Source organism: Frieseomelitta varia, unplaced genomic scaffold (genome assembly GCF_011392965.1).
Source record: "Frieseomelitta varia isolate USP_RPSP 00005682 unplaced genomic scaffold, Fvar_1.2 scaffold_230, whole genome shotgun sequence".
In the NCBI taxonomy this organism is placed as follows: domain Eukaryota; kingdom Metazoa; phylum Arthropoda; class Insecta; order Hymenoptera; family Apidae; genus Frieseomelitta; species Frieseomelitta varia.
This window is the reverse complement of record NW_025109958.1, coordinates 161573-179704: the sequence shown is the minus strand read 5'-3', so window position 1 is coordinate 179704 and position 18132 is coordinate 161573. Positions and strand designations below refer to the sequence as shown.

The 18132-nt window shown below is 32.2% G+C and overlaps 1 protein-coding gene across 6 annotated transcripts; it reads left to right on the top strand.

Moving 5' to 3' along the window:
* Positions 1–92: 92 nt before the first annotated feature.
* LOC122527719 (mucin-17) lies at positions 93–16692 on the top strand. 6 transcript variants are annotated; one of them, XM_043652144.1, is made up of 21 exons: positions 93–972; positions 2638–3245; positions 3363–3502; positions 4841–5102; positions 5184–5454; positions 5526–6691; positions 6786–6958; positions 7042–7420; positions 7633–9503; positions 9574–9802; positions 10005–10202; positions 10630–10704; positions 11352–13582; positions 13649–14087; positions 14167–14295; positions 14382–14756; positions 14892–14997; positions 15072–15157; positions 15234–15301; positions 15377–15543; positions 15644–16692. In XM_043652144.1, the coding sequence occupies exons 2-21, from the start codon at positions 3012–3014 to the stop codon at positions 16312–16314; spliced, it is 9270 nt and encodes a 3089-aa protein (XP_043508079.1). In that variant the 5' UTR covers positions 93–972; positions 2638–3011; the 3' UTR covers positions 16315–16692. The 6 variants fall into 6 exon arrangements, with proteins under 6 accessions (XP_043508079.1, XP_043508078.1, XP_043508077.1 ...); XM_043652143.1 differs by having other exon boundaries at positions 14841–14997; XM_043652142.1 differs by having other exon boundaries at positions 94–972; positions 10633–10704; positions 14838–14997.
* Positions 16693–18132: the final 1440 nt, after the last annotated feature.

The window sequence follows — 18132 nt, the reverse complement described above, 5'->3', positions numbered from 1 at the left end:
GAATGTGCGACGGTGGTGGAAGTTGCACGCGACGGTGGTGCCAACTGGCGCCAACATCGGCAAACCAGCCTGATGCATTCCTATCTAAGTAAATAGCAAGTTCTGGATTAACATAGTCTCGTATTGAGATTAATGCGCGTGAAAAAAATAAAAGTTGTTCCATGCTCGACGAATATGTTCCCGTCAACTTCAACGTGTCTTTATGTCACATTGACTTCGTAAAAATTCGACTTGAAAGAATTTCTACTGTCTGTGGAGGATCCGTTTTAAGCATCATATATATAATCATAGTGTATTCAACTACACGAGTGCATCACGCAATTTCTACACTCTAATTAGATACATATTTTCCTGTACGTAAATTACGCTCAATTCTTTAAATATTTTTTTGAGGATTTTTCTTGACGTGACGCTTCTGTTGCGTAGAAGAAACATGTATATAAATGGGTATCTGGCACACGAACGCTTAAAGTGATCGAGAAGTGATATGCGAAATAAGTTCATTGCGAAATTCTTTTTTTTATTATTAAAACATTCTAACAAAGTAAATATATATAAAGTTCGATTGATAAAATTACCGGAGTAAATATCCAGGGAACAAAAGCTAGAAGAACAATTTGGTGTTACATGTATGTAGAGTAAATTAATGAATAAATCATTGAATCGTATCGTAGTTGAGAGGACGGTTATCAGGAAAAAAAAAATAAAACCTACAAAAACAATTCTCAATGACCGCGCTGTGTTACATGATAACGTAATTGTGCTTGGTGTGTACGCGGCATAAATTTATAACTTGATCGTCGTTAACGCATAGCACCGCGAGAGTGCGCGTTATTTAGTGAAAAAAAATGGTGGTTATTTGGGTGTAGTCGGACGATTTTCTGCACAAATGTGAATACCGGTTGACTAAGAAATTACGTGTGCTGTTTGTCAGTGCGTCGCAAGGCTAATATGACTGGATCTATATCAGAGGTAATGAAACAATCACATAATCGAACAAATATCTCGCATATTCGTACGAAAATCACCGACTCTGAGTAGGTATTGTTGTTCACGCATCTCCGCATGACAAGTACTCATTCGTGTTCTCGATATATTTTATCAGACAAAAATCTTGGACAAACCAGTGACGTTTACAGAGAACAAAGAGATTCAAATTTGCTCGTAGCCCTCGAAATCGTCTGCCGCCAAACAATACGTAAAATATGCACTGACGCGATATTTTTGGGATAGATGTCACATTATCTCTCTCGGCAGTCTTCACTATATGCGCGCTCGTCCAGTGTGTGCATTTATTTGATTTGCGGTATACGTGTGTGGCACTTCCTCTTCACCCCTTAATACGCATGTGTTCAGTATGCATCGCAACGGTGTGTCCGTGAGATATGTATATCGCAGTGTATACGTAAGACCTGCTGCTTGCTTATATACTGTCAATATTTTTTAAGCGACTATTCCACGATACTTAACAACATACTGCGATATTTAACGAAGTTAAATCTTCTTCCCCCCATGCCTGCCTCTGTTTTCCCCATTTCAACTTGTTATTTAATGATTCTTATGGCTGTTTAGTCGAGCGGATTCTCGAGATATATAGGAGTTTCGATTTATTAATAAATAACGAAATATTATGTTCAATATATCTAAAATACTAATTTTGAGATCGGTTGTCCTCACATTTATTGGCAATCGACGTGATCAACATTAAGCTATTGATGTTGCTAAATTTATACAATCTGTACGATATATAAACTGTTTGCAAAGCAGAAATCACAGTCGCATAAGGACTCATATATATCCACACACACACATATAATTCTGCCCTCTGGAAAATAGATTAATTCAAGCTTTATTGATAGGATTCTATCACAATTACTCAACGCTCTTCTATACCTTTGATTTTATTTTTCACTTTTATCTTTTCAATAAATCGACTTCGCTCATAATTTTTTTGCACATTCGTTATTACAATAATTTGGAAATTAATCGCATATTTAACATATGTTACATTGCATACATGTACATATATAATATAAAATTATTTTAACGAAATTATTAATACATATTTAATGCAAACGTTGAAAAACTATTAACATTATTTAAAATTATAATACATGATAAATATATATAATAACAAGCATATATGTTTGTTAATATTGAAAATATATATATAACAAGCATATATGTTTGTTAATATTGAAAATATGTCACGTACAACATTTAATTAGAATGGGATAAGATTTTTTTCACATATGAAAAATATTAGTTTTTATTTATTTTGTAATTTATAATGCATATTCATTATTACTTTAAATTATTAATAATGAACAGCATTTATACAACATAATTTATAAGCAAAATAAAGATAGTTTTCTTATTTTTTAATATATAGTATGAAATTAAAAATATAACAAGAAAAAAATTAAAAAAATGAATTAAACATTTATATTATAATATTTAATTACAATCTTGAAATTAGAAAACCAATATTATAAACAAAAAAAATATATAAAATAAAATCTTCATTATGTAAAGAACCATTTTTTATCTATATTTATTTATAAAAATTTATTTGTTATTAATATTTTCATTATTATTAATTATTATTATTAATATTAATGTTCTTTCTGTTTTCAGAATCATTTAACTTCTTTGGTATTAAATATTTATTAAAAAATTGAAGTAACAGAGTATATTTGATAATTAAGAAGAAAAAAAATCTGTGATGAATATAAAACATACTCTGTACATTTGCATAAATGCATCCAGTATTTTATAGTTTGAAAAATAAAATTAATTAAAGATACATACTGTTTTCCTGATGAATAATATGACATTAAAAGTTCTTATAAAATCTTTATCCAAGTCGAATTGAGAAAGAAAGAAATATATATATATAAAAATTTATATATATATAAATATATGTACATATATAAATATATGTACATATATATAAAATAGGAGGCAAGGATTTTTATAAAGTGAATTCTTTCATACGTTGGTTATGTGCAATGCCGAGATGCTGCAATGAAAACAAGGCAGTGAGTTCGGTTGGCACTAGTCGGGAACATAATACAGAAGATATTTTATTAACACAGAGTCGTTCTTTTACTATTGGAAATCAGTTGGAATTAGAGGAAGATCCACCAATTGTTGAGAAATCACACAGAAGAGTAAGGTGTGATCTAAGTCCAGTTCCAACAAGCACAAGTACTAATTTGAATATAAAGCTTTTAAGTATTAAGGTAAACTTTCTATAAATTAATTTTAAAATTTATATATATATATTATTTATTTCATTAATTATTAAAACCTCTGCGCATTTACTTATCTCACTGAGAATCATAATACATTGATTACAGGGAGATAGAAATATTCGTCAAGATCAAGTGGACACTGGATCTGGTGGGTACAGAGAACGGAAAAAAGAAATTAAAAAGAGAGCAGCTATAGGCAATACAGTGCGTGGATTTCTCTCATCTGGCCACAGCAGGCAGGACAGGTATAATGATGTCTGTATCAAAATCATGCTTCTTACATTGCCATTTTTTATCTTATGTCATTTAATTTCTTTGCTATAATTCATTCTTTGCTTTTCATTTGTCATACATGTTTCATATTTATATAAGTAGTACTATATTCCGAATATATATAAAATTATATATATATTTAACATATAAATATATGTAAATATATATAAAATTACATATATATTTAATTTGGAATGCACTTTATGAAGATTGTTCTTTAATATATTATTTTACAGATTCCATTTTTTAAAGAATTCTTTCAAACACATGACCAAGGAACAGAATTTTCCTAATTTTGAACTCTTTAATTATTGAATATAATAAAGTATGATATTTATTAAATAATAAAGCTACACATGCACAGAAGTTTTTTGTATATCTCATCCGTACTGTATATGTACATACTGAAATTATTACAATTTTTGAGAAAAATTTCATCTGAAATGTATAGATATTAACTAAAATATTTGGTATGCTAAAATTAACATAAATTATGAGGTATAATGATACTATAAAATCTAATCAAGAAATTTTTGTCATACAAAATTTAAAAATTTCATCAGGAAAATATAAATTCCAATATATTTCCAGAATTACTGACCCTGAACTTCAAACATGAAATTTTATAGGTATTCAAAGGTTAGTAATTATATGATTCATATTTTTGTCATATTGCAACATGGAACTATTCAATTAATATTGAATAGTTGTCATTTAAACATCTCAAAAAAAATAATTTATTAATAGCTATTAATTTGGCTTTTTATGTTTTGGAATTTTTATCATCATCATAGACTTTATATATATCTTGAATTTATTTTTCAAATATCCTTTATATTTTAAGATTAAGTAGTACATTAAACCATAATTCATAACATTTAAATATTATATAATATAACAATTTTATAGTTGGCATGTACATTTAGTACAGATGAGGCTAAACATTAATTTCTTAATTTAGATTTACTATTCTTCATAATAAAAGATATTTTATTGCAAAATGTATGTGCGTGTGTGTAACTTTCTCCTTTTATATTTTATATAATTCATAAAACACAACAACACTTCACAATGTTAAATTATGATTTTAGTTTGGCTTGATAATAATTTTTGCTATAATTTATATTTATATTTTGTATTATAAAATAAAAGCTTACTGCATACTTTGTATCTAAATTAACATAAAATGTGTATGACTTAAATAAAAAACCTTTCTTGATCAAAGAAAATAATATTTAAAAGAAGAATATTAATGAAAAGAAAAGAAAATATGATATAATAATTATATAGTATTTTTAATCATGTTTTAGGTATGAGACAAATAGACAACAATCTTCAGGTGGAAGTGGCCTGTCAAGTTTATGTCCAAAGCTGGTGGCCAGTGGAGGTGGTGGTAATCAGGGTGGGATTAGTCTATCAGTGGGCCACTTAGCCTCTCAGGAAGCAGGAGGCCCTTGTTCAGTTGTAACCACTCAAAGGATTCATAACCATACACATAATCATAAACGCCAAAGAAAATTATCTATTGTTTCACAAGCTGGCACTAGTGCCCATAATTCTGGTGATAGAAAGGTATGTGAAAAATAAAGAATACTTTGTATCTAAATAATATTTTTATATAAATATAAATTATATTGTTATTTATTTTGTTAGACATCAAATATAAACCGTTCCTCTACACCAATTTGCAAGAAACAAGTACGGACACAAAGAACGGATGTTACTGATTCATTGTCTATAACAAGTAACGGAATCGCTAGTAATTCACCTTCTTCTAAAAAGAAAGTTTTATCTGCATTACGAATTTCTGAAAAGTCATCATCTCGGAATCTCAATTCACCATCTTTAGATCATGAAAATGACCGCAGTTTTAGCGATGCAGAGGAAGCTATTACAGCAACAGAAAATGTCTTCAATGTGCCAGGTATATCTTATATTAGCATTTATCTACAGTTTTTGTTTCACAGATTTTAGAATGTTCATTTTCATACATAGGATCCACTTCCACACCATCGACACCACTTAGTCGACTGAAATCAAAAAAATCGGACGAAGATGAAACGAGTATGGAATGCAATATTAGTGAAGAAGGTGCTGATTTGTCACAGAACACATCAGACAAAAAAGAATCATTAAATCCTAATGATCCTAATGAACAAAGGGCATCTACATCAGAATGTTTTGAATTCTCTAAAACTTCGAATATTACAAGAAAAATATCAACAAATAGTGTTGAAGAAGAAATAGGTGCACAGAATAAACAAAAATTATTTTCCACTTCTTCCACAAGTACGAAATCCACTGAATGCAAATCTATAAAATCTAGAAGTAAATATGTTACAGAAAAGATGATTGAACAGCAAAATAATAAAAATTTAAAAGAAGCAAATATGGAAAGAAACATAGATACAACTTTGGCCACAGAAATGAGTTCAACAATAAAAAAAAATAACGAAAAAACAAAACAGAAAACGTCTAACGAAGAATCTACTAATATTGAAGAGATTGAAGACTTAGCCAAAAATTTGGAAAAAAATATGATAGATGACAAAAAGAATACGCAACAAAGTGAAGAGAAGATAAAAAGTTCAAGATTTGTAACATCAAAAGTATCGGAAGAAATTATAGATACTGAAGTTAAGGATATAGATGCCCAAAGAGAAGTAGAAGAAGAAGAAGTAACAATATACGATGATGATAATGGCACCAGTATTAGTGATATTGTTGCTGCTCAAGCGCTTCATGAATCTCTGAGTAAACTAGGAAAAGTGCCACCGTTAGATACAGAAATGGAGAATGTCAGTGGTGCAAACACGCAAGACGAAATCAAAATGGCGAAAGAAGAAAAAGGAGAAATGGCGAAAGAAGTCGTGCAAGAAGAAACGGTGGAAGGATTTATCGGTCCTTTACTTGATGAAAATTTCAAAGCAGATGAAAAATTAACGCAGAAAACAATGGCTATGGAAGAAGTACGAAATTTATTAATGAAAGTTAAAGTGCAAACTGTTGAAGATGATGATGACGAAGAAAAGGCCATAGGTATATCACCAGATGGTAGATTTTTAAAATTTGAAGAGGAAATTGGTAGAGGCAGCTTTAAAACTGTGTACAGAGGTCTGGACACTCAAACTGGTGTAGCTGTTGCTTGGTGCGAATTGCAGGTTAGTGAAATATAATAAAAAAAGTTTGTAGTACGTAATTTTTAAATAGATTTACATATAATTATAATTTTTTAATTGTTTCTTTTTCTTTTAGGAAAAAAAATTAAATAAAACAGAAAGATTAAGATTTCGAGAGGAAGCAGAAATGTTGAAGGGGTTACAACACCCAAATATTGTTAGGTTTTATGATTATTGGGAAGTTACACTTACACGTAGAAAATATATTGTGTTGGTTACTGAACTTATGACTTCAGGAACATTGAAAACGTACGTTTTTAAATTCATAAAAAGTTTTTAGGAATTCGTATCATTATAATTATAATTCTAAATCATTATGTAATTTTATATAGGTACCTAAGGCGATTTAAAAAAATTAATCCAAAAGTAGTAAAATCTTGGTGTCGACAAATTTTGAAAGGCCTTAGTTTCTTGCATTCGAGATCGCCACCAATTATTCATCGTGATTTAAAATGTGACAATATTTTTATAACTGGTACTACAGGAAGTGTAAAAATTGGCGACTTGGGACTTGCTACTCTTAAAAATCGAAGTTTTGCAAAAAGTGTTATTGGAACTCCTGAATTTATGGCACCAGAAATGTACGAAGAACATTACGATGAATCTGTTGACGTTTATGCGTTCGGAATGTGTATGCTTGAAATGGCTACTAGTGAATATCCATATTCAGAATGTACTGGACCGGCTCAAATATATAAACGTGTAGTATCGGTAAATCACTGTTAATTTTAATTAATAATATAAAAATAATTATATTGAGTGTAATATTTTTTAAATTTTATGTATTCAAATTTTATTCATTCATTTATTTATTTATTTTGTATTCTTTATGTGGTATTTATTTTTATTCAACATATATAATAATTAACATAATAATTAATTAATAACATTAATATATTAAATAATAATTGTATTATACACAGGGTGTAAAGCCGCAGAGTTATGATAAAGTGGAAAATCCAGAAGTACGTGAAATTATAGAAATGTGTATTCGTCTAAAGAAAGAAGAACGACCCTTAGTTAAAGATCTTTTAAATCACGAATTTTTTGCGGACGATGTTGGATTAAAATTAGAAATGGTTTCGAGAGATTCGGCCGTAGCGGATGCTGAATTATCGCGCGTAGAATTCCGACTCAGAGTGTTGGATCCTAAGAAACGTACTAACAAACATAAAGAAAATGAGGCGATACAGTTTGACTTTGACATTCAAACTGACAACGCAGAAGAAGTAGCCTCGGAAATGGCTAAATCTAGCCTTATACTCGAAGAAGATGTTAAGGCTGTGGCAAAAATGTTAAAATCGCAAATCAGTACTTTGTTGCGAGAAAGAGAAGAACGTAAAGCCAAAGAAGAAAAGGAACGTTTAGATCGAGAAGCAGATAGTGCTAATACAACTACTGAAAATTTGCTGCAACAACAATTATTACTTCAACAAATGCAATTGCAACAACAGCAACAACAACAGATGCAATCAAACATGGGTATTCAAATCCAGGGTCAAGTACAAATGCAATTGCAACAGACTCAAATACCTTTGCAGCAACAGCAGCAACAGATACAAACTGCTGCGCAACAACCTCCGCAGCACAATTTACAACCACAGCAAGTTCAGTTGGTTCAACAACAACCATTAATGCAACAACAAACCTCTGTTGTTCAACCACAGCAAGCACAGCAAATGCAACAAGTACCTCAAGTTTCACAGCAGCAAGTACAATACCAACAACAGCAATATCAACAGCAGTTACAACAACAATATCAACAGCAGCAGCAGCAACAACAGCAACAGCAGTCACAACAATTTCCTTCGCATGTTTCACAAAATTTAACTGCTACTTCACAATGTTCTACCCCTCAGACTGTACAAACTCAATCACAGTTTTCTCAAGTACCTCAACAAATACAGCAACAGCAACATTTACATCAACAACAGCAATATATACAATTGAATGTGCCGCAACAAATGGGCCATCAAATACAACAGCAAATGCCGCCACAGATACAAATTTTACCGCAACCACAACACATGCATCAGCAAATACCCCAACCTCAGCAAGTGCAGTATTCTCAGCCGCAAATACAGCATGTTCAGCAAGTACATCCGCATTCAGTGAATTCTCCACCAGTTCAAAATCAACAATACTATCAACAAAGTGCAACAGGAACCTCAGGATACAGTACGCAATCTATATATCAACAAAATATATCTCAACAAATGTATCATTCATATGCTGGCTCAAATTCTTCTGGCCATGTCGAAATTTTACCATCCAACCAATCTACTGCCCAAATATATTCTCATCCGAGCATCCCTCAGAATACAGCACCTCCAACTTCACAACCTTACATACAACCACAACCAGGGCAAGCATCTGTACCATCCGGTCTAAATATTCAGAGCACATCATCAGCAACTCACATACAAAATACAATAACTTCGACGATTCCAATGCAAAATGCATCATCGATTATTTCAAATGGTGGACACCAACCTCAACATCAACAAAATGTTTTAGTTCAGATGCAATATTCGCAAAATTCTAATATCCCTACTACTATACCTATATCATCTGGTATTTCTGTGCAATCAACAACAACATCTCAACATCAACAGTCTTTTATTTCAAATACAGAGCAATGTTCTAACACAGATAGATCATCCTTATCTAAACAAGATACAATGGATTCTGTGCAATCTTTACCACCAGACATACCGTCTAATATTCAGGATCAAGGGAACGTTTCTATTATGTCTGGTAGCGCTACATCCCAAGCAACAGTGCCAAATGAAGGGTAAATATATAAAATTTCAATCATTTCTTAAATAAACATTATTTAAAAAACCAAGTATTTTTACATGTAGAATGAGTCAAGAAAATGCCGAAAATGTCGCTTCGTCTGAAAGGTCTAAAGTAAAAAGATCTGGTACAAAACGTAAGAAGCCTGGTATAAAATTAACAGTTTTGTCTGTAAGCAGTAACGAGGGACAATCAATGACTGTTGAGTGTCAGCTAGATACCAGTAAACAAAAAACTGTAACATTTAAATTTGATAGGGATGATATGGTACCTACTGACATTGCTAACAATCTGGTAAATAAATAATAAAATTTTATATGTTATCCCTTCCGTTACCGTGAACGAGATATGTTGTTGCAACTACATCGGTTATACAATATCACTAACGAATTGTAGAAGCAGTGGTAGGAGAGAGATACCTCGTTCACGATAACGAAAGAGTTAATACTTTTATTTTTAAAATTCATATTATTACTTTATTTCTACTTTTTTTCAGGTTGCTGAAAACTTATTACCACAATCTCAATGCGAAACATTCGTTGAACTGATAGAAGATATTGTTAAACAATTGCGTTTAGACCCTACACGGTCTTTACCTCTAGTAGCACATGGTCCACCAGATCAATCTGCCGGTGGTAGTCCAGTTACGAGTCGTCGACCTAGAGATCGTGACCACAGTCTTGATACAGCTAAGGTAACGGTTTTCTTTTCGTTTTGTCAATTTATTTCATAGATGTGAATTATGAGTGTAATGAAACTATTGCAAATCTGGAAGGGAAATTCGTTTTCTTTTTTTTTTTCTTTTTTCTGTTTTCTTTTTTTTTTTAATCAGAGAAATAAACAAAAATAAATTTTGAAATAGATGTTTTAACAAAGGATATTGTCACTAGTATTATAATTATCATTTAAGAACCTGATACACAAAAGTCCATAATGCATATCATAGGACTGTTTTTGCTTGTTATAAGTTCTTTCCTTGGAATAGTACAACCATATTTCTTATATATTTCATATTAAAATAATGTTATGGTTACGCTCGAGGTATATATCTTGTAATCCTATTAAAAAAATGGAAAGGTGTACCTCTAAGGTATAATTGGTGTGTATGGTTTTGGACGCAGCAGGTGAGACATGGCTCGCTAACTCGTCAAAGCAGCCACCGATCGTCGTACAAAGTCCATCGTAGACACCGTTCGGTGAGTTCATCGTCCCCTCTACCTTTTCCTATTTCCTACATTTCATCGTATAATCGTGGACGTTTGTGCATCCTTTTGATTCATGATACATTGTGTTCGGACATTTGTGTATCTTTTAAAGTAATATTATATAACGACATTTCCTGTATATTATTCAATTTTTCCCATAGGCAACTCGCATAACTTAATGTTTAGATTACGGTCAGGGCATGTTTTATGTTTTAATTTTTATACATTTGTTCTTTATTATATATTATATTTAATTTTTGTTTGAAAATTTTTCAGGAACATTCGCCTTTTTATAAATATTATTATTTCTATTAACAATATATCGCAAAACACAGTCAAGAGAATTTTATGTACACGAAATAATAAGTAACAGTTATACAGCTTTCTTTAAAGATGAATGAAATTGTATTTATTGAATTGTATTTATAGACTTTTTTTTATAACATGATATCACTAAGACATGCGTTTATTATTAAAAACACCTATTTGTGTTTTCCTTCTGTAATTCAGTTTGAATTGTATTTTACGATAGTTATCTGATTTGTACCACAATTTTATTTTGTTTATACGCATTGTAATCATTTTATTGGTAAAAGATAATTCTGATAACTAGATAATTATTTATTGTATGGTTCCAGAGAGACGAAACTTCAAATACTTCTACACCTACGAAATTGTTACCGATTGACCAAATTCTTTCTCATATTACGGGTTCCGCTTCAACTGAAAAACAACAAAATGTGCAAACACCTGACAGCCAGATGGGTCCTGAAAATACATCAGCTGAAGCTTCCAGAAGATCATCGACTTCTACACAAAATACAGATACATTAACACCGACTAATTTACCAAGCGATCCAACTGATCCAACTCAGGAAACTATCGTTTCTGTAACAACAGCAGACACAGTTCTAGACGTACACAACATACTTAAAGATGAAATCGCTAAATCAACAAATCAAAGTCAAACAAACGATTCGGTCGTAAATCAAACAAACGAAAAATCTAAAGAATCCATGGTTCAGGACGAAACAGAGCAAGAAAAGGAAATAAATAAAGAACCACAACCTGACGCTTTAGTTACAGAAATGGCAACATTAACTGCACCACCTCCAGCGCGAAAAATTTCTCGTTTCTTAGTTAGTCCTGTAGTCGAGCAAAAAGTTGTTACAAGCGAAGAGGAGGAATCTACTACTACTGTAGAAAGTGTAGATAAATCTAATATATTAACAACACAATCTAGTTTATTATTGCAACCAAATACGATTGATGAAGGACAAGCAAAACACGATGATCTAGAAGTAAATGTTTTGGAGACACAAGCTACAATTCCTGAGAAATCTAATATTGAAACCGTTACGCAAAGTCCTCAGTGTGTCGTAGAACAAATGGACAATATTCAAACAATTCAACAACCGGTACAGCAATCGATCAATCCTCAAACTACTGTACAAGGGCAACAAGCGATACTACCCATGTCACAAATGCAGCAGAATGTTAATGCTACGCAATCTAGTCAACATAACGTAATTGTTCAAGGATCGGCAATAACGCAGCAATCACCTCAACAAATACAAGTTGCACCTCAAAGTGTAACTCTGTCACAGAAAGATCTACAGACTCAAGTTTCTTCGAGTGGAATCAATTTACTAGGGCAGTATCAAAATCAATCTATACCGTGCAATGTTCTGTTACAACAACAACAAATTACCGTACAGCAAAATTTAACGCAAATGCACATTCAGTCTGAACATCAGGGACAAATGCAAGTTCAACGACCGTTGCAACAATTTCAACCTCAGCAAATACCGCAACAACAACAACAACAACAACAACAACAACAACAGTATGTAATACTTTCTGGGCCTATTTCCCAATTGCAACCAACTGCAATCATAGATGAAAGAAACCGCAGAATTTCTAATATTTCTACTACATCGAACATGTCCACGGATTCACAAATTTCAGAAATTGCTAGTGTAACAGATGACAAAAAACAATCACTAATTGTGCCCAATTTATCGATGCCTCAAATGCAGTCTGTACAATATATTTCTCAAACAGATGGATCAAACATCACTCCTTTGTCGCAAACTGTTTTAGAACCAATCCAACAGCTTCAAACGGCTCCTCAAACTAATGTCCCCAGTGTATCTGCACCTGTACACCAAGTTGTCAGTGCAGAAGTTACTCCTAAAGTTATGCTTAAAACGAAAGAAGTTTCATCAACGCTTCCAGATTTAGCACAAAATTTAGCAAATATACTTTCAAACCCAAAATCAAAATCTGTGACTCCACATTGTTTAACTACCCACGAGCCAAGCCAAACTGTAAATATTTCCGGAACCACAATACTCGAATATAAACCCACTCTTCAATCTGAGCAGTATTTCCAACCTATTCAACCTGAAGCAAGTCAAATACAAATACAGCCACAATTACCACATAATTATCAAGCGAACATGACACAACAAGTAATTCCACAAACGTTTCAAATCAGTCAGCAGTCTCATCAAGCTCAGGTACCTTTGCAACAAACAATGCAACTAAATACAACTCATCAGATCGATTCTCAGTTACAAATGGCACAACAAAACTTCCAAGGAGTAGCGGTTCACGCATTAACTTCACAGAGTAAATGGATTGCTCCTATGAATCAAATAATACAGCAAACTGCGCCGATAAGACATGTTCAACAGACCCAGCCACAATTGCATCAAACTATCTCACAATACGTTGTACAAGATACTCAAAATTTAGAAGGTTCTACTCCTTCTGATCAGTCTCAGTTTCATTTAAAGCTCCCTGATCAACAACTCTCAGGAAAAATATTCGAAACGGAAGCTCAAGAAGGAATCAGTTCAACTGGGTATGTATAATATTGTATAGTACTGGCAAAATATATGTATGTTTCTAAAATTTATTTCATTTACAGGCGTACAAGTTCCGAGTGTCCATTGTTATCAGAGAATGAAAATTCTAGCCATGATATAACTCCTGAACATACGATCGTTGAGTCAGTTGATTCAGCATTATTTACACAAAACCAAATATTGCAACAACAGCAACAGCAGCAACAACAACAACAACATCGAAAACTTAGTCAACAGAATTCCTTAGATAAAGTCACAGATACGAGCACTGGCACTAGTGTTCCAGGTGGAACAGGTCCACAAACAATAGCAGATCTCCATCAGAAGCTTGTTCAATTAACAAGTCAACCATCTGAAGCACTTAATGTAGGCACGCCACCAATAAGTTACCCAGCTACCCCTCATAATCACCAAATGATAGGTGGATATGATGCCTATATGCATTCTTTGCAACAGAAACTTGTTAATATTGGCATGCCAATTTCCACTACACACGGTACAGTAAGTAATTTAAAAAATATGAAAAATTAAAATATATTTATTTGCGTTTCGTATTAATAATGTAACAAATACACAATAGGGACCTCTATCACCTCAGACTACGTTACAGTCTACTGCAACCTTGAGTGATTCAAGTGTTACAACAAGCGTAGAAAATTCTGTTTTAGTTCAGGAAAACTCGATTCATCAACTTGCGCTTTCTCAAACTGTAAGTTATATTAACAAAGTCATAATTAGAAGTATTTAAAAAAATTCAAATTGACAGTATAAAAATTATGAAATTGTTTGTGTCAGCACGTGGATTGCTCTCTCGATAGTCCAACACCTGGAGGAGCTCCTATAGGATCTGAAACTATGAGTCCCAGCAAAGAAAGTATAAAAGTTCGAACACAAAGACCAGGATCTCGTCTTCAGGAATTAGAACAGGAATTAGCAAAAATTCATCATAGAGGGTCGATTCTATCAACAGTTTCGCCACAACCTTTAACACCGCCTGTATCCGTCGTTGGTTCTGTCCAGGTGCAACCCTCACAACCTACTCAAAGTTTATTGACTACCGTTCCACCTGTAACTGCTGTGCCTGTCGCTACTGTTACTCCCAGTGTCATTACATCACGCTCAGATACGAATACTCCAGTGCAAATAGAATCTCAAGAAAATGCTTCTGAGGTATGTATAAATTATATTCAAGTAGTCAATTTCAGTACATGTAAAGAGCATTTTTGAAAAATAATTGACTAATTTTAATAGAAGGTTAGTACAACACAACCTGTTAGAAAAATATCAAGATTCGTGGTTTCCAAGGTCGCAGGTCCTCCTAGTAATGCTGCTATATCAATTCAACAACATGCCGATATACCAAAAAGCCAAATAGAAGATTCAAAGGTTTATCATGTAGATGATACACAGGGTAAGTAATTCTAAATTCAATTTTCAAGAAAGCAAATTAAAAATGTTTTAGAAACAAATGTTCATGAATTACAGGTACACCAGTGCAAATAATTCATAGTCGTGAAGGTTCTTTACCACCTACGCAAATCACTCAATCTATTAATGCTTCTGTCATAGAAGTAAGTACATATCTTTTAGCGAGTATGTGCTTAATTAATTTATTCATTAACTTAAACATTAATATGTTATTTACAGCAATCAGAAAAGGACGAGAGATTTTGGACATTGACACCAAGTGAAGAATATCAGTTGCTTATAAAAAAGTAAGTTTATATTTATATAAAATATCATATTACGATTTGATAGTAATAATTGAAAACTAATTTTAATGCATATAGACAAACCATGGAATTGGAAACACTGCAGAGAAGACACAGAGAAGAATTGGAACGATTTCAACAGCATCAATTACAGCTATTAATTCAACAACAACAGCAAGCAAGTGCGCTTCATCACCATCAACATCATCCAGTGCTTTATCATACCGTTACGACTAGTGTGACAGGTTAGTGATCAACTTTTAAAACTTTAAACTATTACATGATTATTTCAATTATTATATTTCATCGTCTATTTTTTTAATGATGTGAACTTTTTCCTAACAGGACAGACCAGACTTCCAGGTACAGAAGATTATTTAATGTTTAATACAACACCCCAAACTCCTTTGCAAAAAGCTCCAAGTAATTATCCAGATACGGATGAAACATTACGATTAGCTATGCAGAAATTGAAGCAAACTCCTTTGCAACTACAATCACAACAGGCAGCAACTGGAATACCACATGCTTATGTTATTCCAATTCCAGTAGTGCCTTCTGAAACTATGCAAAATGTGTCTAATCAATCTGCTAGTTATTCGAGTGAAATCACAGAATCTCTTGAACCATTACATAATCCGGCAATTATAAATCCTGCGCAGTATCAGTTCACACCTATTTTACCAGACGGAACAAATATTGCAGTATCTTCTGGATCATTAGTCACACCTATACCGATATCAAGTTCAACGGGAAGTGGAGGTTACATTCAGTATCACGATAATCAAACGTTATCAAATTTTCAAGCATTCAGCTGTACACCACATGGTGGTTTCTTTTTACCAGCTGGCTATCGACTAATATACGCTCCACCTGGTGGAACGTCACAGTCTCAACCAGCTACGCCAGCTACCCCACATATAGGAAATTCTCATGATGGTACACCGCCGGCAGAACCTTTGCATACCACAAATGTCGACAATTCAACAGCTTCTTCTTCCCATATCGATCAATAACGTAATCTTCAACGAGTTATGATCTATATTTTTCGATTTATTCATTTTTCTAACACATTCTTTATTTAAACGTTGCCCTTTATCCACTAGTATGAGAATCATGCATTATTACGATTGTTATTCTATTATAGTTTTGCTAATTGCGCTACCCTCATCCTCGTGGGTATGTATGCGGGGAGACGCGAATGAAAGTATTTAGGATGTATTCGATATTGTAACATCCGTGCGTAATTGCTGAAATATTCTCGTTATCTATGCGTGAGCATGATATTATCTGATATGTGCCTCGCAGGAAAATTAAAACCTCGATTCGTACATGGAGAATATTTTGAATTAAGCTTCTGGATAAAAAACGATAGGAAAGAAAAAGAAATAAAATATTGAAATTGAGGATAGGGGCCTTTACATGTACTGTGCTTATACCTTATTGTAGTAAATATCCTTCTTTAGGAAAATGCTTATTAAAAGACCTTTTCTGCTCTCAATTTATTGATAGCACAGTCCACATTAGTACAGGCCTCAGCTAGTCTTACAAATGATGGCATACAGCCATTCTACTCGATATATATGTATAACTGTTAATGTATACTGAATGCTTTGGAGAAAGAATGTATGTTTACGTGTGCATGTATGTGATTGCAGGAGTCAGACAGAAAAGAAATATGATTAATATAGTCACTGTTATGCTTTAATGTATTTCTAGCGATTTTACCTACTTCAATTAAAAAAAAGAAAAAAAGTCATGTGTTACTAGTTAGCGGTCTTATGTATCTTATCTAATATTATATCAGCTATTATCTTTTTTAGACTCAATTGTGAATATTTTTATCATAGCGTATTTAATTTATCGAAGTTTATTTCGCTTGAATTGGCATTTCATTTACAGTACGTTCTGAAATATGTTTGCACAATCCATTCCTTCGAATATTTTAGGAATTTTTGTTATTTAACACTTTAATTTCTGATAAAAATAATAGTAATCATCATAAATATTGAGAATCTAATTTAAAGAAAAAAAGAAACTCGATAGAGACACAAGTATGAAATACATACATGTTTTAACGATATCAAAAATAAAATAATTTAAAGCTTACGTTATCTCGAGAAATATATTTTAAATTTTCATCTGTGCTATCACATATTGCATTTTGCAATATAGTTAAGAATAGCTTATTTGTATAATTACAAATATTACTATTGTTCATTGGTGATCATAATGTTATATTTATTTCGTTCAAGTAATTGCAGTTCAGGTCGCTTTTAATGTTGCGATTTACTACTGCTTTCAGCATGAATTTATTATTGTCAGTATTAGAATTTCGAAAACTATTTTAGAATTTTGAATATTGAAGTTTCTTCTTCTAATCTTCAAGTTATTAGTACTCGATCATGATATACATATATTGAATTCCACTCGATTGTTTCATATATACATACGATTTATTTTTAAGTTTTGCATATCACAATTCTGTTATTTCTTTTTTCAGTTTATCGGGGAAAAATATGATTATATCTTTGAATCCAATTAATCCACCTGATAATAAATTCATGTGGCTGTTGAACGAAACATTATATTGCAGTAATTGTACGTATTTCTTATGGAAATACATTGCAATTATTCTTATATAGTTATTTTAAATAAATTTATTAGATAATACTCAAAGAAAATGCATAACATATAATACTTAATGTACATATTATTCATTTACTGTTAGGTGGATTGGCTTTCGATAAAGATGCAGTTTCTATGTTTGTTAATAAAAGTTGAGTATATGAAATTTCGAAAATAAACTATATTTAAATGTAATAATTCACAGT